At 37.9% G+C, this 26,716-nt stretch overlaps 1 protein-coding gene across 2 annotated transcripts; it reads left to right on the top strand.

The window, feature by feature from the left end:
* The first annotated feature begins 37 nt into the window (after window positions 1-37).
* Window positions 38-18,577, top strand: acaa2.S (acetyl-CoA acyltransferase 2 S homeolog). 2 transcript variants are annotated; one of them, XM_041580638.1, is made up of 10 exons: window positions 38-192; window positions 5,310-5,476; window positions 6,067-6,195; window positions 7,919-8,035; window positions 10,180-10,327; window positions 11,119-11,294; window positions 12,092-12,221; window positions 12,515-12,585; window positions 15,512-15,666; window positions 17,649-18,577. In XM_041580638.1, the coding sequence occupies exons 1-10, from the start codon at window positions 177-179 to the stop codon at window positions 17,731-17,733; spliced, it is 1,194 nt and encodes a 397-aa protein (XP_041436572.1). In that variant the 5' UTR covers window positions 38-176; the 3' UTR covers window positions 17,734-18,577. The 2 variants fall into 2 exon arrangements, with proteins under 2 accessions (XP_041436572.1, XP_041436571.1); XM_041580637.1 differs by lacking the exon at window positions 38-192 and adding an exon at window positions 3,872-3,972.
* The last annotated feature ends 8,139 nt before the right edge of the window (window positions 18,578-26,716 follow it).

The raw sequence follows: 26,716 nt of genomic DNA, 5'->3' as shown, positions 1-26,716 counted from the left end.
GCAAGGAGTGAGGCAATGTTGTATATGGAAGGGGAGTGGGCGGGACGGGGTAGGAACTCGTCTCCGTATTTAGGAGAGAAGGCGGTCTCGGGGCGTGGCTGTAGCAGTGGGAAGGTGAGCAGTGTGGGTTGATGCTGTGTGACCTTCCCTTGTGAGTGTGACAGGAAGAAGTCACAATGGCCCTGCTTAGAGGTAAGGTTGCTCCTACATACATATGGCTGCCCCTACATACATATGGCTGCCTGTGTGCTTCACCTGCTGCTTACACTACAACTGGCCATGTACAACAGGCAGACGTCCATTATTTGGGCACAGGGTTGGCAGCTGCTGGAGGGCTCCATAGGCTTTAAATCAGCAGTGTGTGTGTCACCAAGGAAAAGTGTAAGGTCTCCCCAAAACAACAGTATGGGCTGCTGTACTTACTCTCTCTAACACTGTCCCTCTCTGCCCCAAACCAGACAATATTTTCCCCTAAGACCCTCCCTCACCCCATGGCTACCTACCTGTGCAGCCAATGGCCTCCTCCACCCCATAATCCTAATCCTGATCCATAATCCTATCTGTCAGTCAGTTGCAGTGTATGGAAGGCTCAGCAGCTCTGTGTGATACAATGGTGCTCTGTGTGGTTCAGTGGTGCTCTGTGCATTTACTACATCATTTGGATCATTGTGTAGTATCGGCACACCTATACCTCAATCAGGGCTGATCCTATCAAATGTGGGGCCCAATTGGGACCATGTTGGCAGGGCCCCTAGACAAAGTGTTGCTGGCTACTGACACACCAAGTATTTAGGAAAATAAGGGCATACAGGCACAAAATAGAAAGGAAAGGGGTAGACAAGGTAAGAGAGTGAGAGGGATGAAATAGGGACACATAATAGGGGCACACAGGGTAAGAGAGAGAGGGAGGAAATAGGAGAGTGGACTGGGCCAATTAGTTTGGGGCAGGCTGGGCCGATTCAGCTTGGGAGCAGGCTTGGTTGGATTGGGGGCAGGAAGGGCCTATCAAGGTTGGAGGAAAGCTGGGCCTATGAGAGTTGGGGGCAGGCTAGACCTATGGAGTTGGGGGATAGGCTGGCTTATCAGAGTTGGGGGTGGGCTGGACCTATGGATTTGGGGATGGGCTGGACTCTCAAAGTTGGGGGCAGGCCAGGCAGCATCATGTGCTGAGGAAAATATTATCTGTGCTGCCCTGTGGTGCGGGGCCCCCAGAGGTGCGGGGCCCTATTGGGCCCAATTGGTCCAATAGGCCCCAATTGGTCCAATAGGCCTAAGGCTGGCCCTGACCTCAATCGCCGTTATTCTCTCACCATCGCCTGTAGCCAAGTAAGTCCACTGATGAGTGAAACGCACTGCTGATACCTGTTGGCTCAGAGGTATGTGATACTCACCCATGTGACATTTAAAGGGATACTGTCATGGGAAAACATGTTTTTTTCTCAAAACACATCAGTTAATAGTGCTGCTCCAGCAGAATTCTGCACTGAAATCCATTTCTCAAAAGCGCAAACAGAATTTTTTTATATTTAATTTTGAAATCTGACATGGGGCTCCGCTAGACATATTGTCAGTTTCCCAGTTGCCCTCAGTCATGTGACTTGTGCTCTGATAAACTTCACTCTTTACTGCTGTACTGTAAGTTGGAGTGATATCACCCCCTCCCTTTCTTCCCCAGCAGCCTAATAACAGAACAATGGGAAGGTAACCAGATAGCAGCTCCCTAACACAAGATAACGGCTGCCTGGTAGATCTAAGAACAACACTCAATAGTAAAATCCAGGTCCCACTGAGACACATTCAGTTACATTGAGTAGGAAAAACAACAGCCTGCCAGAAAGCAGTTCCATCCTAAAGTGCTGGCTCTTTCTGAAAGCACATGACCAGGCAAAATGACCTGAGATGCACCTACACACCAATATTACAACTAAATACACTTGTTGGTTCAGGAATGACATTTTATATTGTAGAGTGAATTATTTGCAGTGTAAACAGTGTCATTTAGCAATAAAAACTACATCATAAAAATCATGACAGAATCTCTTTAAATACATAGATATACTAAGTACATAGATATTAGACTATTCTGGGGGTTCTCTCAGAAACACATAAAGTCATTTTTTGACGCCCATAGACTTTAATGGGCGTCGGCGACATTTCGCCGCAAAATGAAACGGGTCAAATTCGCCCATCCCTACTTAGCATTGGCAATTCTATAAAATAGTGAAATCTAACTTAAAGGGTTGTCCACCTCTAACTTAGGATGGTATAGAGAGTAATATTCTAAGACAATTTGCAATTGGTTTTCATTTTTTATTAGTTGTGGTTTTTGAGTTATTGAGCTTTTTATTTTTTTTATTCAGCAGCTCTCCAGTTTGCAATTTCAGCCATCTGGTTGCTAGGGTCCAAATGACCCGAGCAACCATGCATTGATTTGAATGAGACTTGAATATGAATAGCAGAGGCCTGAATAGAAAGATGAGTAATAAAAAGTGGCATTCGGATTCGGCTGAATCCTTCTGCCCAGCCGAACCGAATATGCATATGCAAATTAGGGACAGGAAGGGAAATCACGTGACTTTTTGTTAGAAAACAAGGAAGTAAAAAATGTTTCCCCTTCCCACCCTAATTTGCATATGCAAATTCGGATTCAGTTCGGTATTCGGCCGAATCTTTCGCAAAGGATTCGGGGGTTTGGCCGAATCATTCGCAAAGGATTCGGGGGTTCGGCCGAATCCAATATAGTGGATTCGGTGCATCCCTACTGATAAGTGTGTGAGTGCAGACCAGTGTTATGTTGCAGGAATTCCAAGTAAATCCTTATGAGAATATACACATTTTTGATGCCCCATAAATCAATATCTGTGCAAAGTTTTAAAAACACTCCAAGGGGCAATTTTCCCTTCATTACCCTGTGGTCGGTTTTAGGGGCAGAATTAAAAATTAGAATTTTCGAATTTTGTTTATGGTCAAAACTGTTAAATTCGACTAGGGAATTATCCAAACTTGATTAGAGTTTTATTAAAAAATCTGAATACGATTTTCAAAATTTATCATACTCTGGCCCTTTAAGAATTCAAATTAGACTATTCGCCGCCTAAAACCTGCCGATATCCTGTTTAAGTCAATGGGAGATGTCCAGGGATCAATTTGGAGATGTTTGCAGCCTTCCTGACATTCGAGTTTTTTTTTTTTTTTCAGAGAAAAAAACTCAAATCGAATTTATTCGATTAGAGTTTTCAGGTTGTTTAAATTAGTTTGAATTTTAATAATTTGATTTTATTAATAAATTTCCCCCAGTCGAATTTTGAATACATTTGAATTTAAGGGAGTTTAAAAAAAAAACTTGCATGAATTTGAAATTCGACCCTTGATAAATCTGCCACTAAGGGGCAGATTTATCAAGGGTCGAATTTTGAGGTGATGGGATTTTTTTTAAACTCCCATCACCTTGAAATTCGAATAAAAAAGACCAACAGAAATCTATAAAAAAAAAAAAAATAGAATTTTTTTAACTTCGGGTGAATAGGCTGTATTCGATCGTTTGATTGAAATTCGGATCGTATTCGATCAAATTCGAATCAAATTATTTTCCAAAAAAAAATTGATTTTTCAAAGTCCACCAACTGACTCCAAATAGGTTCTAGGAGGTCCCCCATAGGCTAAAACAGCAATTCCGCAGGTTTTAGATGGTGAATAGTCACATTTTTAAAGAGACAATACATGATATTAGAATTTTCGATTTTTTTTCAAATTCAATTCGAATTTGGACTATTCCCTAGTCGAAGAACACTAAAATTACCTCAAAATTCGAATTTAAAAATTCAAATTTTCACTTCGACCCTTGATAATTCTGCCCCATAATGTGTTTCATTGCAGTGGATCTCAGGACGAAATCGGGCTTTGCTCACAAGGACGCATGCAAGCTTCAAACACAGGGGGGACGCAGAATGTTGCATTTAACAGGCGTCCACGGTAGTACAGGCCCCTTAAGTAGAATGGATTGCGCTTCTTCCTGCACTCCCCTGCGGGAAACACATTTAAATTGACTGCAGGGGAACTTAAAGTACAGGTATGGGACCTGTTATCCAGAATGCTCGGGATCTGGGGCTTTCCGAATATCGTATCTTTCCATAATTAATATCTTCATACCATAAGTCTACTAGAAAATCATGTAAACATTAAATAAACCCAATAGCCTGGTTTTGCTTCCAATAAGGATTAATTATATCTTAGTTGGGATCAAGTACAAGCGACTGTTTTATTATTACACAGAAAAAGGAAATCATTTTTCAAAATTTGGATTATTTGGATAAAATGGAGTCAATGGGGAGACGGCCTTTCCATAATTTGGAGCTTTCTGGATAAACGGTTTCCGGATGACGGACACCATACCTGTACTGGATTCCAACTGAGATATAATTAATCTGTATTGGAGGCGGGTTTCCGAATAACAGATCCCATACCTCGTCAGGGCGAGCCCCAAATTGGATGTGTTCACTCCTTCACTATTCATATAATTAGTACACCATGTGCTGTGATTTTCTGCCAAGGACACCCACTTAGTGTGAAACCTGCTTCCATTGCTGTTTCCCTGTTAAAGGAGAACTAAACCCTAAAAATTAATGTGGCTAAAAATGGCATATTTTATATAGTGAACTTATTGCACAAGGCTAAAGTTTGAGCTTGTCAATAGCAGCAATGATCCAGGACTTCAAACTTGTCACAGGGGGTCACCATCTTGGAAAGTGTCTGTGACACTCACATGCTCAGTGGGCTCTGATTGGCTGTTGAGAAGCTAAGCTTAGGGCTCGTCACTAATTATCCAGCAGAAAATGAGCTTCCCTGGCTGTAATATAAGCTGATGCTACAGGTTTGCTGATTATTAAATTCTGATGCTAATTGCACTGGTTTCTGTGCTGCCATGTAGTAATTATGTGTATTAATTACTAATCAGCCTTATATTGTGACATTTCTATTCTATGTGTACTGTATATTGTGAGTGGCTCCCTAAGCTCAGTAAGTGACAGCAGCACAGAGCATGTGCAGTGAATCAGCAGAAAAGAAGATGGGGAGCTACTGGGGCATCTTTGGAGACACAGATCTTTACTGCTAAAGGGCTGTTGAATAAGAAGTCATGCAGCATGAAAAATATTGGCTATATGTAAGGACAGCAGGAAAGACTATAGTCTGTATTACTCAAGAATGGAATACGCAGGGTTAATATATGAAATGTAAACATGAGAGTTAATGAATGAGGATGCTCCAGTATGATTTATGCCTATGACTTCCGATTTTTTTTTTTTTTCTAGGAATTTTTATTGTTGGCGCCAAAAGAACCCCCTTCGGGACATATGGGGGGCTGTTAAAAGACCACACAGCGACTGATCTGGGTGAGATTGCAGCGAAGGCCGCACTTGCAGCCGGGAAGGTGTCCCCTGAGGTTGTGGATAGCGTCATATTTGGCAACGTTGCTCAGGTACTATATATATAATATATACACTATACAGGCATGGGATCCGTTATCTGGAAACCTGTTATCCAGAAGGCTCCAAATTACGGAAAGGCCGTCTCCCATAGACTCCATTATAATAAAATAATCCAAATTTTTACAAATGATTTCCTTTTTCTGTGTAATAATAAAACAGTAGCTTGTACTTGATCTCAACTAAGATATAATTGATCCTTATTGGAGGCAAAAACCAGCCTATTGGGTTTATTTCATGTTTAAATGAGTTTCTAGAAGATCCAAGATCTGTTATCCGAGAAACCCTAGGTCCCGAGCATTCCGGATATAGATAGATATATATATATATATATATATATATATATATATATATATATATATATATATATATATATATATATATATATATATATATATATATATATATATATATATATATATATATAATTTGATATATGTTGGTCTCTACATCCCAATATACCCGTGCCATCAAGCACATAAATCCCAGTAACATATATATTTATTTAAAAATACTCTCTGGTCTAGCATATGGATGAGCACAGATTTTACTAATTTATAGCAATATTTGATTTGATTTCCAGACCGCTTCCGATGCCATCTACCTGGCCAGGCACGTGGGTCTGCGGGCAGGTGTTCCGATCCCTGTACCAGCGCTTACAGTTAACCGGCTCTGTGGGTCTGGATTCCAGTCAATTGTCAATGGATGTCAGGTACAATAGCACATATTATATCTGTTTCACTGAGGTCATGAAATAACACCTTTATATGCAGAAGAACTTTTTCATGGTGCTGTGGTTGTTCAACTTTGAATTCACTTTTAATTTGATGTAGAGAGTGATATTCTAAGACAATTCGCATTTTTTTACTATTTGTGATTTTTGAGTTATTTAGCTTTTATTCAGCAGCTCTCCAGTTTGCATTTCAACAATCTGGTTGCTAGGCTCCAAATTACCCTAGCAACCATGCACTGAATGGAATAAGCAACCGGAATATGAATAGGAGAGGCCTGAATAGAAACATGAGTAATAAAAAGTAGCAATAACAAAACATTTGTAGCCTTACAGACAAGATAAAGTTGTGCTCACCACTAATTTTTAAAACCATTAGGTGGGGGTGCAATGAGGTTGTGATCACAAAAGTAGCCTTACAGAGCATTTGTTGTAGGATGGGGTCAGTGAAGCCCATTTGAAAGCTGGAAAGATTTAGAAGAAGGCGGCAAATAATTAAAAAAAAAAATAATTAAAAAAAACTACAAAAAATAAATAATGAAGACCAATTGAAAAGTTGGTTAGAATTGGCCATTCTATAACACACTAAGGGGCAGATTTATCAAGGGTCGAATCTCAAATTGAAAAAACTTCGAATTCATAAAGACCAACTGAAATAAAGCCAAAGTCTTTTTTTGGGTCCAATAGGTCAGTTTTCGATCGAATAGGTCCATGTTCGGCCGAATCGAAGGAATAGCGCATTCGATCGAATTCTATTCAATCAATCTATTCAAAGTCCACCAATTGACTCCAAATAAGTTCTAGGAGATTTTAGATGGCGAATGTTCGAAGTCAAATTTTTAAAGAAACTGTACATGATAAGTTTCGATTTTAGAATTTTTTGCAAATTCAAATCAAATTTGCACTATTCCCTAGTCGAAGTACACAAAAATAGCACGAAATTCGAATTTTTTCAACTAAAAAATTCCCCTCGACCTTTGATAAATCTGCCCCTAAAAGTTAACTTAAAGGTGAACCATCCCTAATGTACAAACCTGCACACGGAGTGTTCAGATGGTCTCTGGAGGCTGTTCTGGGGAAATGTCTTGGAGATAAAACTCAAAGCAATGTCACAAAATGATTGATCTAATCAGTGGTGGGTGGAATAGGCTAGTGTTGGCAATAGGGATGCACCAAATCCAGTCTTTGGTTCGGGATTCAGCCTTTTTCAGCAGGATTTGCATTCGTCCGAATCCTTCTGTCTGGCCAAATCAAATCATAATCTGCATATGTAAATTAGGGGTGGGAGGGAACTCACGTGACTTTTTGTCACAAAACAAGGAAATAAAAAATGTTTTCCCCTTCCCACCCCTAATTGCATATGCAAATTAGGATTCGGTTAGGTATTCGGCCGAATCTTTCGCAAAGGATTCGGGGGTTCGGCCAAATCCAAAATAGTGGATTCGGTGCATCCCTAGTTGGCAAGCAGAGGTAAAGCCCTGTAGCGAGAGATACTGGAAAACGACATAATATTTGCTTCTTGGTGAGGGAACATTTTTATTTATAATGTAGTTGCTTTAGGGGTAACTGGAAACTGAATTTGGAACACTGATTCTGGGCAGCTCATTTCAAGGCAGGTTCTACAGTGAACATTGGGAATAGACATCCTGTAGTAAAGGAAAGAACTTTACTAATAAAGACTATGTGCATTTTTCTTATTTCTCAGGAAATCGGCCTCAGAGAATCAGAGATTGTGATGTGTGGAGGATCAGAGAGCATGAGCCAAGCACCCTACGCTGTTCGGAACATCCGCTTTGGTACCAAGCTGGGAGCAGACATTAAGGTGCGTTTATTGACTAGATTGCTTGGATCTTATATGGCAAAGGTAGCTGTTAAAGGAGAATGAAAGTTATATTTAATTGTGGGTGCCAAAAAGTTAGACACCAAGAAGCAGGGCTGCATTTAGAAATCCCAGGGCCCCATACAATATCCCAGATCCCGCCCACTCCACATCACAGTTAAAAGACCACACAGAGATCAGCGCTCAAAAAGGTGATCCCCCCCCACACACACAAGTTATAAAAACCTTTTGGGAACCAGGGCCCCACAATAAGTTAAAAAAAAATATTGGCGCCAGGGACCCCCATAAAAATGTTTTTAAAAAGCATTGGTGCCAGGGCCCCCCTTACAAGTTTAAAAAAATTGGGGCCCCAAAGAATATTTTGTAAAAAAAAACATTGGTGGCAGGGGCCTATAGAGTATTAAAATAATACATTGGTGACCAGGGGATTAAAAAAAAAACACACATTGGTGTTCATAGGAATTGAAGTCGTGGCTTCAGGACTTCAACTTCGCCCCCTTTCGTGACCACGGGTATTTTCTCTGCTTCAGGACTTCAATTCCGGCTGTTTTTGTCACTTCGGGTCTTTTTGCCGCTTCAGGTTACCCAACGCAACTAACCGAATTCTTAATGGAGAGACTTCGCTATTGTATGAATGGAATTGCGCAGCAGCTCCCCATAGCTCATCATCATATAATTACTGATCCCTTCAATTTAGTCTATTTTCGTGGCTTCGGGTCTTTTTGCCGCTTCAAGACTTCAATTTCGGCTATTTTCGGGACTCTGGGTCTTTTTGCCGCTTCAGGACTTATATTTCGCCTCCTTTGGTGACTTTGGGTCTTTTCGGCGATTCAGGACTTCAATTTCGGATATTTTCGTGGGTTCAGGTCTTTTCGGCGCTTCAGGACTTCAATTTCGGCTGTTTTCGTGACTTCGGGTCTTTTCACCGTTTCGGGACTACGGCTTTTCCGGCACTTCCACATTTTGGCTGTTCGGGTCTTTGGAAGGAGGCGGCACGGCTTCAGCCTGGGCCCCCTTCAGGCCCAGGCCCTGTACACTTGTGCCCCCTTGATGGCGACCCTGCCCTCAAGTGATTGTAAATACTTTCCTCACTCTCCGGGCCAGTGCTCCTATCAGAAGAAAACTGCACCTGTCCGGGGGTTATTTCAGCAAGCGATCCTCTTCCAGCTTCTTCTTTCTTAAAAATTTCCTGGGCAGACACATGCGCTATAGAACAAAATAACGACTTCTTCGAAGTCTTGACTTTTCGCACTACTGCGCATGCGGCTGCCCCATGAAATTAGAAGAAAGAAGTATAAAGAAGCCTATGGCTCCATGGTGCTCGCTGAAACGACCCCTCGGACCGGTGCAGTTTTCTGCTGATAGGAGCACCAGCCCAGGGCCTTTGCTTCTCCTTTAAAGGTAACAATGTCCCTTTACTTTAATCTAGATTATTTAAAGTGATACTGACACTAAAAAACCTACTTTTTAAAATATGAATGTACATTAAAAGTTACCTATCGGTCATGCTGATTAAGTACTCTGTCAACTCCAAATAAATGGCCGAAACTGATCTTGCAGGCTGTTGTTGTCCTATTTAAAGATTAAAGGGGTTGTTCACCTTTAAATACTTTTTTTCAGTTCAATTGTGAATTGTTAGAATTCACTAACTCTCTACATCATACTAAAAGTGGATTCAAAGGTGAACAACCCCTTTAAAGAGTCTGCAACCCAGCCTCCCAGAGCTGCTTTAGAAGGTGAAATATGAAACTTTACACTTCAATATTAGTAAAACTGTCACAAATAGAAAACATAAAGTCATTGGAAAAAGTCTGTTTCTGGTGATCTGTCTGAAACCAACTGAACTGAAAAAAAAGTGTTTGAAGGTGAACAACCCCATTAAAAAATAAAAGATGAAAAACCATTGAAAAAGGTTTATGGTTAACAATCTGAAAACAACTCAACTGAAAAAAAGTGTTTGAAGAAAAATAATAGAAGGGATCATTAATTATATGATGATGAGCTATGGGGAGCCGTTGCGCAATTCCATTTATACAATAGTGAAGTCTCTCCATTAAGAATTTGTTTAGTTGCATTGGGTATTTTCGACTATCTAGAATTAAAGCATAATTTATTTTTTATTTTAGATGGAAGACATTTTGTGGGCTGCGCTAACCGACTCTCACATCAAGATCCCCATGGCAATCACTGCTGAGAATCTAGGGGCGAAATATGGCATCACCAGGGAAGACTGTGACAAATACGCCTTTCAGACGCAGCAGAGATGGAAAGCCGGTACGTTTTTTAGCTCCTTTAGTGATTTTACTGTTGATCCACAGCAGAGAAGAACCACTTGGTCCATCTACCTATTAAAGGAGAACTAAAGAAGTAGGTAAAAATGTTGTACATGATGTTTTGTGCTTCTGTACCAGCCCAAGGCAACCACAGCCCTTTAGCAGTAACGATCTGTGTCTCCAAAGATGCCCCAGTAGCTCCCCATCTTCTTTTCTGCTGATTCACTGCACATGCTCTGTGCTGCTGTCACTTACTGAGCTTAGGGAGCCACTCACAATATACAGTACACATAGAATAGAAATGTCACAATATAAGGCTGATTAGTAATTAATACACATAATTACTACATGGCAGCACAGAAACCAGTGCAATTAGCATCAGAATTGAATAATCAGCAAACCTGTAGCATCAGCTTATATTACAGCCAGGGAAGCTCATTTTCTGCTGGATAATTAGTGACGAGCCCTAAGCTTAGCTTCTCAACAGCCAATCAGAGCCCACTGAGCATGTGAGTGTCACAGACACTTTCCAAGATGGTGACCCCCTGTGACAAGTTTGAAGTCCTGGATCATTGCTGCTATTGACAAGCTCAAACTTTAGCCTCCTGCAGTTTATAAAATATGTAAATTTTAGCCATATTCATTTTTAGGGTTTAGTTCTCTTTTAATAGTTTAATTCAAAGTACTAACGACTCTGTATCAGTCTTCTGAATTCATCTTCACAACATCTGCTGGAAGCTTAACATTCTCAGAGCAATTGGGCCGGTTGACTCTTGATTGTGCTCTCCACAGCTCAGGATTCTGGATATTTTGCTGCTGAGATGGCTCCTATTGAACTAAAATCAAGGAAAGGCCCTATCAAAATGGAACAGGATGAGCACCCCAGGCCGCAGACTACACTAGAACAGATGGCCAAGCTCCCTCCTGTGTTCAAGAAGGATGGAATGGTGACTGCAGGAAACGCATCGGTAAGAAACCATTTTGAATTTCATGTTTTTAATTTGGACACTTAAAGGGGAACTATTGCGGAAATATAAGCTCTCTCATACTGAAATAAGAAACTTTCTAAATACAATCAATTCTGCATTGTTTCTGAAATAATCAAGTTTATCTTCACTATTCCTCTCTCAGAATATTTTTTACTCTCTTCATGCAGCAGTTGGGTGTCAGATATTCATTGACAGTTAGATCCAATATATCTTATAGGGGGGCTCCTTTTGCCTAGCAGATGTATTAGAGCTCACTCAAATAACTGATTCCAGTACAAACAAAATGTAACAAAATAACTGCCTTTTGCACAAATCCTTCATGTAGAGAGACATGAAGTCTGGTGAGTTTAATAGAGTGAGCTCTAATACATCTTCTAGGCAAAAGGAGCCCCCCTATAAGATATATTGGATCTAACTGTCAATGAATATCTGACACCCAACTGCTGCATGAAGAGAGAATGAAGAGAAACAGATGCTGAGAGAGGAATAGTGAAGATAAACTTGATTATTTCAGAAACAATGCAGAATTTTTAATTGATTGTTTATAGAAAGTTTCTTATTTCAGTATGCTGAAGCTTATATTAATTTTTAATTTTCGCAATAGTTCCCCTTAAAGGTAGATGTAGCAAAGACCAGCTTGTTTCTGAAACTGGCCAACTATATTGTTCAGTATGTGGCCACATTTTAGGTTCAGCGCTAATCTTAATTCCTTTCCAATTTACCTCCTGACCCATAAATACTCTGTGTAAAATACCACTTTATGTATTTATGTATAGGGAATATGTGATGGAGCTGGTGTTGTGTTATTGGCTAGTGAAGAAGCAATTTCCAAGCACAATCTCACCCCACTTGTGAGAATAGTGGCTTATCATGTGTCTGGATGTGACCCCAACATTATGGGCTTTGGTAAGGAATGTATCTTATTCAAAAAGTCTGTGATGACTGGGTAAAAGAGAGCTGCCCGAGGTATTTGAACATGTGCCAAAGTCGGCTCAACAAACTGGCATGTTAATGGCATAGATTTACTTCCATATAGGGTCTAGAATCCATGCTAATGTGGATTTCTTCGATTATGTTAATTGGATATTTTTAATGAACGTTTAATTCTATATCATATAAGCAAATTTACTGCACAATATGAAAGCAGCTCTCGTCTGAAAAATCCTCTAGCGCATTAACTCTTGCCTTTTATTTTAAAGGGCCGGTCCCTGCCATCACTGAAGCCCTGAAGAAATCAGGATTAACTCTCCAAGACATGGACCTTGTAGAGGTAAAACACCTAAATGCTGGACAATTTTATCACAACTGTAGAAAAGTTTAGGCAAATAGAAAATGTGTGTGTCTATCTCTCTCTCCCTATCTATCATCTAATTATATCTATCTATCTATCTATCTATCATCTAATTATATCTATCTATCTATCATCTAATTCTATCTATCTATCTATCTATCTATCATCTAATTATATCTATCTATCTATCATCTAATTATATCTATCTATCTATCATCTAATTATATCTATCTATCTATCTATCTATCATCTAATTATATCTATCTATCTATCTATCTATCTATCTATCTATCTATCTATCTATCTATCTATCTATCTATCTATCTATCTATCTATCTATCTATCATCTAATTATATCTATCTATCTATCATCTAATTATATCTATCTATCTATCATCTAATTATATCTATCTATCTATCTATCTATCTATCTATCTATCATCTAATTATATCTATCTATCTATCATCTAATTCTATCTATCTATCTATCTCTATCTATCTATCTATCTATCTATCTATCTATCTATCATCTAATTATATCTATCTATCTATCTATCTATCTATCTATCATCTAATTATATCTATCTATCTATCTATCTATCATCTAATTATATCTATCTATCTATCTATCATCTAATTATATCTATCTATCTATCTATCATCTAATTCTATCTATCTATCTATCTCTATCTATCTATCTATCTATCTATCTATCTATCATCTAATTATATCTATCTATCTATCTATCTATCTATCTATTATATCTATCTATCTATCTAATTATATCTATCTATCTATCTATCATCTATATCTATCTATATCTATCTATCTATCAACTAATTATATCTATCTATCTACATCTAATATATCTATCTATCTTCATCTATTATTCTATCTATCTATCTATCTATCTATCTATCTATCATCTAATATATCTATCTATCTATCATCTAATTCTATCTATCTATATCTTTATCTATCTATCTATCTATCATCTATCTATCTATCATCTAATTATATCTATTATCTATCTATCTATCTATCATCATCTAATTATCTATCTATCTATCTATCTATCATCTAATTATATCTATCTATCTATCTATCATCTAATTATATCTATCTATCTATCATCTAATTCTATCTATCTATCTATCTCTATCTATCTATCTATCTATCTATCTATCTATCATCTAATTATATCTATCTATCTATCTATCATCTAATTATATCTATCTATCTATCTATCATCTAATTATATCTATCTATCTATCTATCATCTAATTATATCTATCTATCTATCTATCATCTAATTATATCTATCTATCTATCATCTAATTATATCTATCTATCTATCTATCTATCTATCTATCTATCATCTAATTATATCTATCTATCTATCTATCTATCATCTAATTATATCTATCTATCTATCATCTAATTATCTATCTATCTATCTATCTATCTAATTATATCTATCTATCTATCTATCATCTAATATATCTATCTATCTATCTATCATCTATTATCTATCATCTATTATCTATCTATCTATCATCTAATTATATCTATCTATCTATCTATCTATTATCATCTATTATACTATCTATCTATCTATCTATCTATCTATCTATCATCTAATTATATCTATCTATCTATCATCTAATTCATCTATCTATCTATCTCTATCTATCTATCTATCTATCTATCTATCTATCATCTATATCTATCTATCTACTATCTATCTATCTATCATCTAATTTATCTATCTATCTATCTATCTATCTATTATCATTAATTATATCTATCTATCTATCTATCATCTAATTATATCTATCTATCTATCTATCATCTAATTCTATCTATCTATCTCTATCTATCTATCTATCTATCTATCTATCATCTAATTATATCTATCTATCTATCTATCATCTAATTATATCTATCTATCTATCATCTAATTATATCTATCTATCTATCTATCATCTAATTATATCTATCTATCTATCTATCATCTAATTATATCTATCTATCTATCTATCTATCTATCTATCTATCATCTAATTATATCTATCTATCTATCTATCATCTAATTATATCTATCTATCTATCTATCTATCATCTAATTATATCTATCTATCTATCTATCTATCTATCATCTAATTATATCTATCATCTATCTATCATCTAATTATATCTATCTATCTATCTATCTATCTATCATCTAATTATATCTATCATCTATCTGTGTATCTATCTCTGTCTATCTCTATGTATCATCTATCTATCTATCTATCTATCTATCTATCATCTATCTATCTATCTCTCTCTCTCTCTCTCTCTCTCTCTCTCTCTCTCTCTTCTCTCTCATCTCCTCTCTTCTCTCTCTCTCACCATCTATCTATCATCTATCTATCTATCTATCTATTATTATTATTATTATTATTAACATGTATTTATATAGCGCCAACATATTGCGTAGCACTGTAAAGTAAATGTGATTATACAACTAAATCACATGAATTATATACATAGAGCATATGGAGTTAATCAATTTATTTCTGGTAAACTATCTGAAAACAACTAAACTGGAAAAAGTAGTTGAAGTTGAACAACCATTGTTCTTTCTATTCTGTTTTATTTAAATGTCTATTTAACGGAAGGCAGGAAAGAATATTACAGCCTATAGACTGTGCCACCTCTGTGTGAATGAGAAAACATTCTCTCCATGCTCTAGTAAATAATACTAGCTCAGCAATGTTTTTTTTTAAATAGTAATAGCGCATCCCTCTTTTATTAGTGATACTGACTGTAGAGATATGACCATATCGCTTTAATACTTGAATTTAGAAACCTGCTTTGTTTCCCTGACTGGGTGTTACATTTAAACATATTATCTAAATAGGTAAATGAGGCTTTTGCTGCTCAGTACCTGGCTGTGGAGAAAGCCCTGGGCCTTGATCGCGAGAAGACAAATGTTAGTGGTGGGGCCATTGCCCTCGGACATCCCCTGGCAGCATCCGGATCTCGAATCATTTCCCATCTGACACATGAACTGAAGTACGTATTGTTTTTACTGCCCCGTGGCTGTGGGCACTATTGTATTACAGGAATGGGATGTGTCATCCAGAATACTTGGGACCTGGGCTTTTCTGTATAGGAGATCTTTCTGTGATTTAGTTCTCTAAACCTTAAGTCTACTAAAAATGTAATTTAAAGGATAAGTAAACCTTTAAGGTAAGTGAATGTAAAATTGATGAGAGGCTATTCTAAGCACTTTTGTAATTTACATTCATTATTTATTTTCTTAAAATTCCAAGATATTAAGGGAGATACATGTGCTGTTAATATGAATGAATTTTGTTACAACAGCGCCACCTGCTGGTCAGTTTCCCACCAGTCTGACCAGCAAGTAGTCAAGGAAGTTGTCAGGAGAAAGAAAGAGGCTGCTCTGATGTTCTTCTGCTTAGGAATAAAATTAGAAACCTTTCTCAAATCTTTCCTAAGCAGAAGAATATTAGAGCAGCCTCTTTCTTTCATGTATCCCTTAATATCTTGGGGAAAAAAAATTATGTAAATTGCAAAAGTTCTTAAAATACCACCCAGAAAGCTCAGAATTACGGAAATGGCGTCTCCCATAGACTCCATTATAATCAAATAATCCCGATTTTTTTAAATTGATTTCCTTTTTCTGTGTAATAATAAAACAGTAGATTGTACTTGATCCCAATTAAGATATAATTAATCCTTATTGGAAGCAAAACCAGCCTATTGGGTTTATTTAATATTTATATGATGTTCTAGTAGACTTAAGGTATGGAGATCCAAATTACAGAAAGATCTGTTATCCAGACAACCCCAGGTCCTGAGCATTCTGGATAACGGGTCCCATACCTATACAAGGTATTGTTTTCTCATTACAGAGAAAAAGGGAATAATTTTTTTTAAAAATTTGAAGTATTTGATTAAAATGGAGAATATGGGAGACAGCCTTCTCATAATTTGTGGATAACTGGTTTCCAGATAATGGCTCTCTTACCTGTATAATGGTTCTAATTCTTATACAAAGCTGAAGAACACTGCAAGGTTTTACATTATTATCATTATGTATTTTTTGTAATTAAATTAAAATGTATTTATAGGTATGGGATCCAGAAACCTGTTATCCAGAATGATCCAAATTACAGAAAGGCCGTCTCCCGTAGACTCCATTATAGTCAAATAATCCAGAATTTTAAACATGATTTCCTTTTTCTGTGTAATAATAAAACAATAGCTTGTACTTGATCCCAACTAAGATATAATTAATCCTTATTGGAAGCAAAACCAGCCTATTTGGTTTATTTAATGTTTATTTGATTTTCTAGTAGACTTAAGGTATAAAAATATGTACTTAAATAATTTTCCAGAACATGCTTGTAAGTAAAAAAGTTTAGTTTATTACATCAATATTATAAAAAAACATTATTAAAGAATCCCCTTAAACGGCCTAACGATTAGATATTGCCTATGACGAAGTGCTAGGTAAGCATGAAACGCGTTAGGCGATATAAGGGGATTCTTTAATAATGTTTTTTATAATATTGATGTAATAAACTAAACTTTTTTACTTACAAGCATGTTCTGGAAAATGATTTAAGTATATATGGTTGTACCTCTGTTTGGTCACTAGAGGACTCCAGCATGCTATCATAATGTTTACTAGACTCTATTCCCAAGTTGATAATTATAGTTTTTAAGGTATGAAGATCCATATTACAGAAAATCTGTTATCCGGAAAACCCCATGTCCCGAGCATTCTGGATAACAGGTCCCATACCTGTATATACTGTACCCAGCTTGCTGTTTAACTGATATGTTATTTAATACTATGAGCAGAAAGATTATTGGGCTGGTAACCGCAGGAAATTAAAACCAACTTCAAGTTAATCTTCACTTAATATTTCTCTGAATATTTTTTCTTTATATTTTTCTAATTTTTTTTCTACGTAATTTAAAAATGTTTAATATTTCCCCCCCTATATTACACCCTGTGTTTCTAGGCGCCGTGGGGGCAAATACGGTGTAGGATCGGCCTGCATAGGAGGTGGTCAAGGTATTGCCATCATCCTTGAGAATCTCTCCTAAACCAATCAGGATGTGAGAAAGTCCGCTGAAGGGAGGATCTTAGCATCCGATCATGATATCCTTTTGTAATGAAACTAGTAACATCTGCTTTTGGGACTTAAGGAATGTTAACATTGAGCACTGCTACTATTTGTCCTGGAAGCACTGAAACTAAATGAACCAATCACTTCTTTCCACTGGTAACGGATAAACATGGTCCTTGAAGTCTTTATACACACAAACTTGCTGCGGAGCGCTGATCGGAGCAATCCAGGAGACAGACTCATATAATATCAATTCGGCTTTATTTCAACGCTTAAAATTGTGTTTTGTGACAAAACGTCACTCGATTCCCCTTCCGTCCCTAATATGCAAATTTGGATTCGGTTTGGCCGGGCAGAAGGATTCAGCCGAATCCGAATCCTGCTGAAAAAGTCCGAATCCTGGATTCTGTGCATCCCTACTAACAACAGAACAATGGGAAGGTAACCAGATAGCCGCTCCCTAACAGCTGCCTGGTAGATCTCAGAACAACACTCAAAAGTAAAATCCATGTCCCACTGAGACACATTCAGTTACATTGAGTAGGAGAAACAACAGCCTGCCAGAAAGCAGTTCCATCTTTTAAAGTTCTGTTTTATTCAAGAGGTTGTTGGCAAAAGTATGTAATAATGAGCAGTAGTAGTAATTTCATGACACAGACTGATGGCTGTTACACTCTGAATGTGCCTTATCACCTAGGGAATAAATTCAAATTGACTATACATCTACATTCTCTGTTCTTCATGTTGGCTCTGTGCTGTACCTGGGGATCATGTGTTGACAAAATTTCAGCAACTATAATAAAGCACTCACAAGATTAAAATAAGTTGATACTTTTTATTTTTTTTCCCTCCCTTCCTTGTGATTATGTTCATTTTGTTTGAATTTTCAATTTACTATAGAGGTAATTTTTTATTGCACATGCAGTTGTGGTCTTGGAATTCATTAAAGTGTAAGTAAAGTGTAAAATAGAATAAGGCTAGAAATGCTGTATTTTGTATACTAAATATAAACATGAACTTACCGCAGCACAAGCCTAATCAAACAAATGATTTATGCTTTCAAAGTAGCCACAGGGGGTCACCATCTTGTAACTTTGTTATACATCTTTGCAAGACCAAGACTGTGCACATGCTCAGTGTGGTCTGGGCTGCTTAGGGATCGTCATAAATGATCAAAACAGCACAAGTCAAATAATATCTGCCAGAAGCCGATACAGCAAGACTGATTAATAATCAGAATATTCAGACTGCACTGCCAAAACTCTATTGCTCTCTGTGTCTGTGGATTTATTGTTACTTTATATTATCTTTCTATTCAGACCGTCTCCTTTATTCGTTTCAAACCACTGGCCCGATGCAAGAATAGCTTGAACCAGATACAAACTGGAAAGGCGCTGAACAAATGAAGTAATTAAAAAACTACAAAAAAAAAAAAAAAATGAGGACCAATTGTAAATTTGTTTCTTAAAGGATAAGTAAACCTTTAAAATAAGTGAATGTAAAATGGACGAGAGAGTACTTTTTTAATTCCCATCCAGTAATTATTTTCTTTTAATTCCAAGATATAAAGGGATACATATACTGTTAATATGAATGAATTTTGTTACAACAGCGCCACCTGCTGGTCAGTTTCCCACCAGTCTGACCACCAAGTAGTCAAGGAAGTTGTCAGGAGAAAGAAAGAGGCTGCTCTGATGTTCAAAAGCCCATGTATCTAGTTATATTTACACAACAAGTGTTATTGGTCAAGAGGTGTAATGACCACTTCCTACCACACTTCCATATAGTGTGTGGAAAGGGGTGGAGCTTCCTCTTTGGCTGCTGGTGACCTTACGATCTGGATGTTCCCATTGAGCCTGGGTACACCAAGGCTCAGTAAAGCCACTGCCCTTAAGGGACCTGAACCTTTAGTGATTAAGTTGGGGACCAGGGAACCCAGTGAACGAGGTTAGCTAGATTCAGGTTATATCTGTTATAGACTCTCTAGGAGAGTGAGATAGAGAGGACAGATAGTAAGAGCAGCTTTGTGCTCCATTGAGGATCTGTAGCAGGGTGTAGCTTCTCAAGGCTCCTAGATTGCCTTTAGTGCAGGGACCACAGTGGATAGGGCATCAGGCTTAGACTCCTTCTTCCGTACCACTCCATTGGGTGGGATCAGGACCACTTTGAGGTATATCTGCCTGAAGGAATTGATGTACTGCTTGACTACATGGCAGTCACATTCCTCAGCTGTGTCATCCAACCTGTTCTAGCCTATGATGTTTACATCTACCTATAACCTAAGGTCATTTGTCATGTACAAATAAATTGTCTTTTGTTCACCATAAGAACCTCCTGGCGTCCAATCATTTTCTATTTTACATGCACAATAGCCTGAGTGTTATAGTTGCACTTCACCTTTATGGGAATGTTCCATTTAGCGAAGGCCCTGACCTGAAGTGTTGAGTCGCAATGTAACCCATACACATATCACTAGATGGACATGAACTCCTTTTGGTCTGCCCAAGTTATTTTCTTCTTGTTCACCCCATCTTCTTCATCTTGTACCTTTAACTATTTACAGACCCCCTTGTTCTTTGCATATTTTACAAAAAAAACTTGTTGACGCAGTTTTCAAATTGTTTTCTTTTGTCTTTTCAGTCTCCTAGTTGCCCCTCCTATTCATTACATAATATTTTAATCTTTTTTTGGAAAAATCCTTATTGTTCCTGACATCTTCGTGTCTCAAAATATCCATGCTACGTTCCTCCAATTCTCTAGTTTTTACATATAGCCCAGAAATGCCTTCTTATGACCTCTCCCAATATCCCCATCCGAATATTCTTATTTTGCGGTGCTAATCCAACTGTTACAGCCATAGAACGAAAATCCATTTTGCTTATAGTCATTTGTTCCTCTTCTTCCTCTGTCAAAATTCAAGCATAAAACTTTATTCTCTACATGCTTTCCAAAAATAATTTTTAAGGCAGTTCTTCTAGCAACTTATTATTTTCGTTTTTTCATTTTATTCCTAAGCAGAAGAACATCAGAGCAGCCTCGTTCTTTCTCCTGACAACTTCCTTGACTACTTGCTGGTCAGCATTAGGGTTGCCAGGTCTAATTTTCAAAACCAGATACAAAACCAGCAAAAATTTTCGCTCGTCTCTACCAACAATATCTTACCTGTACATTGTCTTTATGACATTAACAAAAGGAAGAGTTTTGGCTGGTGTTTTCATTGACGTTATCTATTTGTCTGGTGTCTCTTTGCCTCTCTCCTCTGTCAGATATTTTATTCTAAGCAACTAGCGACTGTTAGTCAACTCACACCCAACCCTAACCCGGGGTCTGGTTAACCAGTCAGAGGAAAGTCACAGACAGAGAGGGGGAATCCACCTCCACATTATGTGCGAATGTCAGACAGAATCTGCCTGACCCACGGTTTTTGGGCCAACCCACATATTGCCACTAGCAATGTCTTATTTACTTTATTTACTAAAATCCAAATTCTTATGATTATTTTAATAAAAAAAACCCCACCTCACTCCAGATAAAAATAAATATATGGAAAGATGGGAAACGAGACTTAATAAGGTACAAGAGAAGGCACAATGGGAAGTGGCCTTTGACAATATTAGGAAAGCCTCCATTAACACCATTATCAAGGAAAATGCCTATAAGCTGCTAAACGATTGGTACCTTACCCCAGTAAAGCTAAACCGAATATACCTCCTATATACCTCCCTGAACCTACTTGCTTTAGAGGCTGTGATGCACTGGGAGATGAACTGCACATGTGGTGGGAATGCCCACTAATTTCTAATCTTTGGAAAGACATATTTGCTCTCTTGAGTGATATCCTTAAAGGGGACCTGTCACCTTTCAACAACCTAAAATAAACCTCTGTAATGAAATCCGCATCAGTAAATAAGTTAAACGCCATATTCTGAACCTTTGTACGCTAAGCCGTTCTCCCCCAAACCGCCGTTGTATTTCGAAGCGGTGGAAGCCGCCATATTGTTCCTCCAAGCGCCATTTTACTCCTCCGTCTCAAGCGATGACGTTGGTATTTTTAGCGCAATCTCGCACATGCGCATTAAAAGAAGTGACGCGCATAGTTCTGTGCTCACAAACAGAGTCTCGGTCACGCGCTCTGGAAAAACTTTGAGTGCCCGACAAATGAAGTTTTACCTGCAGCGCAATGAGCAAGATAGCGCGCACACAAACACAAGCACGTCTCAAGCCTCACAAGCACGTCTGAGGATAAGTCACGTGCGCGCGTGCTCTTGTAAACTACGCGAGACTATTCATCTGTACTGGGAGGGGGAGAGGAGAAGGAGCGGTGACGTCAAATACAAGGAGACGCCCCTATGCCCGTGGCATAGAGGCGTTGCTGAATACATTTGATTGACAGCGCAGAACATTAAATGGGAATATCTCGGGAACTACAAAGAATAGCAGCAAATGAAAATGATCGCCGGTTTCCTGTACAGGCAATTGATTCAAGGAACAAATGTAAGGGTAAGGGTGACAGGTCCGCTTTAACAAACGGATCGCACCGGATCCTTGGCTTGCCCTTCTTACCTTTCCGTCCACGTCTCTCTCTAAGAAAGAATTTAAGCTCTGCTCCCATATATGCTTGGCTACCAGATGTGCTATTGCCCGTAAATGGAAAGAAGGTATACCCACAATCCCGGAAATTAAACGCAAAATATGGTGGGTGTCCTCTATGGAAAAGCTTACAACAATGATCCAACATAACATGGACAATTACACTACTATTTGGAACCCAAGGATGCTCTGGACTGAGACGAACTTACGAGTTCCATCAAGCTTGCCTGCAAACGCAACGTGATTGTCTTCTTATAATGTTTTTCATGATGGTACAACTTGAAGTGGTGTATTTTTCATATATCTGATTGATGTACGATGTCAAGTGGCGAGAGTCCTACCCCCTCTCCCCCCCCCTATTTTCCTCTATCATTCTCTTCTTTCTTTCTTTCTTTCTTTCTTTCTTTCTTCCTTTTATTTCTTTTTTCCTAATGTATTTGACTTTTGTTATATACTTTCACAATCTGATTACTACTACTTGTCATGAACCCCTGAGATATTCTCTGACTTGTAAATCTCTATTTTCTCTTGTGACCTGAATGTTGAATCATATGACTGGATTGTGGAAGAAATAAATAAAAAGTTTAAAAAAAAAAACCCCCACCAAACTAGAATCCATGATTTGACCTTATTTATTTAATCAGTTTGGGTAAAACTCAATCGAAACCCCGAATCGTATGAGGTTTTTTTCCCCGAATTGTTCACTTTTTTCAGACTTTTTCCCGAAAAGCTGGAATTTTTCCGATTTTTGCCAGAAAACCCACAAAAGGTCAGATTTTCAGGCTAATTCCAGAGCAGACCACAGAAAATTCCAAATAGGACAGGGACCTCTCCCATTGACTTATAAACAAACTCAGCAGGTCTCAGATGGTGGATTTTTCAGATTCAGGTTTTTGGTTGCATTGGGCTTTAATAAATCTTGAAAAATTTGAGTAAAAAAAAAACTGAAAAATTTCAGTTTTGCCACAAAAAGCCCGACCGGACTTTAGTAAATAACCCCCTTCATGTCCCCTGATGTTTTAACATTGTATTTTATCTGAAAAAAGAAAGCCTTTTGCATCTTTATTTACAGTCATGAATGTGTCTACTCCCCGGTTTTAGCAATGTATTCTTTTCAAATGATGTTTTTTTTCTTTAACAAAAAAACTGTCTTTTCATCTCAAATCGCTTCAGATTATTTCGGCACTTTATAAACGTACTCATACTAATACAAGATAATAACTGCTAATATGATGTAGAGAGGGATATTCTGAGATAATTTACCATTGGTTGTCATTTTTTATTATTTGTGGTTTTTGAATTATTTAGCTTTTTATTCAGCAGCTCTCAAATTTCCAATTTCAGCATCTGGTTGGTAGGGTCCTAGCAACCATGAATTGTTTTAAAGAAGAGAAATATGGAATTTGAATAGGAGAGGCCTGAATAGAAAGATGAGTGATAAAAAAAGAAGCAATAATAATACATTAGTACAGTGCATTGGTGTTGTAGACGGGGGAAGTTGGAAAAAGTCAGAAGAAGAAGGAAAATAATTTAAATACTATACAAACTAAATAATGAAGACCAACTGAAAAGTTGCTTAGAATTAGCCGTTCTATCACATACTAAGGGGCAGATTTACATAGGGTCGAATATCGAGGGTTAATTAACCCTCGATATTCGACTGGCGAATGTAAATCCTTCGAATATCGAAGTCGAAGGATTTACCGCAAATAGTTTGATCGAACGATTAAATCCTTTGAATCGTTCGATTCGAAGGATTTTAATCCATTGATCGAACGATTTTTCTTCAACCTAAAAATTGTTACAAAGCCTATGGCTTAGGCTAACATGGCACCTCGGTAGGTTTTAGGTGGCGAACTAGGGGGTCGAAGTTTTTTTTTAAAGAGACAGTACTTTGATTATCGAATGGTCGAATATTCAAACGATTTTTAGTTCGAATCATTCGAATCGAAGTTGTAGTCGAAGGTCGAACTAGCCAATTTGATGGTTGAAGTAGCCAAAAAAATCATTCGAAATTCGAAGTTTTTTTTATTCTATTCCTTCACTCGAGCAAAGTAAATGGGCCCTCAAAGTCACTAAAACCTAAAGGCGAACCACCCTTTTAATGATATAAATATATATAGGACCTGTTATCCACAATGTCCTGGTGGCTTCCGGAGACGGATCTTTCTGTAATTGGGATCTTCATACCTTAAGTCTACTAGAAAATCATATAAACAATAAATAAACCCAATAGGCTGGTTTTGCTTCCAATAAGGATTAATTATATCTTAGTTGGGATCAAGAACATAAAATTGAGTCTATGGAAGACAACCTTTCTATAATTCGGAGGTTTCTGAATAAAGGGTTACTGGATAATGGATCCCATATCTGTTCCCGCACTTTATAAATGAGGCCACGCACTGTAGCCCCTATATGTGAGACAGATGAAAAGTCCTGAGATATAATCAGATCAGTGGCTATCATTATAACAGGATCGGTGGCCACTATGATATCTTATATATATTTTTCCAACTTTTTTACCCGAAATAAGTCCCTTTTGATTTACTGCCCTTTTAATTGGGGATGGATCATTGTAGGAGCAGAGGGTATTTGGGAGTGAATATTAATGTAGAACATCAGTTGACAACATGAGCCACACGGACGCACAAGAAAAACTTCCCACGTTTTGTTGTTTGAATGAATAGAAAATCCAATCAGATCTCCAGCGCACGTCGGAAGCATCTGTCTGAGCCTCTGCGCACAATACACTCCCTGGGGATAATGGGGGCTTGAGTACATACGGTCACTTTGTTTTTCTGCCTGAGTGTTCCTTTCTTGTATGAGACTGAGGATAAGCCTGGCTTTCACTACTGACGCACATCTCTCCTGTCCTGCTCTGCTCAACCCCAAACAACAGACACAAGGGCTCTCCCCGACCTGAGCTTCACATTAGCCTCTGTGGGAGGTAACCCAGATGTGATGTGTATTTTAATTTACTAATTATATGACTAATTTATACCATCTTATCATACAGTTAGTTTGCCGTCACTGATATCCTGGAAGTCTAATTGCCACCATTATAATACCTGTTTGTATATCGAAGGCTTAATGTGGCCACACTGGCTGCTTTCTTTTGCCATTCTTGACCCATTGGCCCTTGATATCTGATTGGATCATGGTTAGAATTGAGGGTGGAACTGGCCAGACCAGGGATGACTTGGCCAGCTTAAATATATTGCAATATATGGACAAACAATCCCTGTTTTGTTAAGCCTTTCAAAATAAGTGAATGTAAAATTGATGTGGGTGCTATTATAAGCACTTTAAATTTACATTCATTTATTTTCTTTTTTCCCAAAGATATTAAGGGATACATGTACTGACTATGAAGATTTTCATTCATCCAGGTCATGGTATATCTAGTATAGGTCAATCTAAAAACAACTGGACTTGCTGAGTAATCAATGAAGACGTTTCACTACTCATCCGAGCAGCTTCTTCAGTACAACTGACTGGTGTGGGAAGTTCTCGGCATATAAACTCTTCCACTAATCCAATCACAATGGCACATTGTAACTCTTCAAAGAGGTGACATCTGAAGAAATTCACAGAGTTTGTGTTGATTCTGTGTAGTTACTGTGATAGGATTATCCAATGAAGTGGTGTCATATGATGTCACTTCATTGTTCACATGTATACCTACTACAGAGGCGATTGAGACTGTAAGAAATCGACTGCAACATGATAACACCCTCAGCAGCAGAACGAAGCTCAGTCCCAACCAAGTTTGTGTGTTGCTAGATTTGTGCCTTAACACCACATACTTCAAGTACAAGAACCTTTTTTATAGACAGAAACATGGCTGTGCAATGGGTTCTCCAGTCTCTCCTATTGTAGCAAACGTGTACATGGAGGAAGTGGAAAGGAGGGCCTTACTTACTTTCCAGGGAACTACACGACTCACTGGTTCAGGTATGTGGATGATACTTGGGTTAAAATCAGATCCAATGAAGTGGCGGCCTTTACAGAACACATTAACTCAGTGGACAATAACATCAAGTTCACAAGGGAAGATGTCCACGAGAACAAACTTGCTTTTTTGGACTGTTTGATATGTATCCAAGAGGGGGGTAACTTGAAGACGGAAGTATACAGGAAACCCACTCATACGGATCAATATCTGTTGTTTGATTCCCACCATCCACTGGAACACAAACTGGGTGTCATTCGAACCCTGCACCACCGGGCGGAATGTGTGGCAACTGATACAGAGTCCAAAGACAAAGAGCAAAAACATCTCAGAGGAGCTTTGAAAGCGTGTGGCTCCCCAGACTGGGCCTTTGTCAAAACAGCAGCAACCAAGCCCAACAGGAACACCAATAGAAATA

This window comes from Xenopus laevis, chromosome 1S (assembly GCF_017654675.1).
Source record: "Xenopus laevis strain J_2021 chromosome 1S, Xenopus_laevis_v10.1, whole genome shotgun sequence".
NCBI lineage: Eukaryota > Metazoa > Chordata > Amphibia > Anura > Pipidae > Xenopus > Xenopus laevis.
This window is presented reverse-complemented; position numbering and strand designations above follow the sequence as displayed.

What these genes read in the sequence shown, in the direction of transcription:
- acaa2.S (XM_041580637.1), top strand. Translation starts at nt 3,948, where the DNA reads ATGTTGCATTTAACAGGCGTCCACG. An exon ending in TGACTGCAGGAAACGCATCG is followed by an intron (nt 11,295 to 12,091) that starts GTAAGAAACCAT and finishes ATTTATGTATAG; the next exon opens with GGAATATGTGATGGAGCTGG. An exon ending in AAGACATGGACCTTGTAGAG is followed by an intron (nt 12,586 to 15,511) that starts GTAAAACACCTA and finishes TTATCTAAATAG; the next exon opens with GTAAATGAGGCTTTTGCTGC.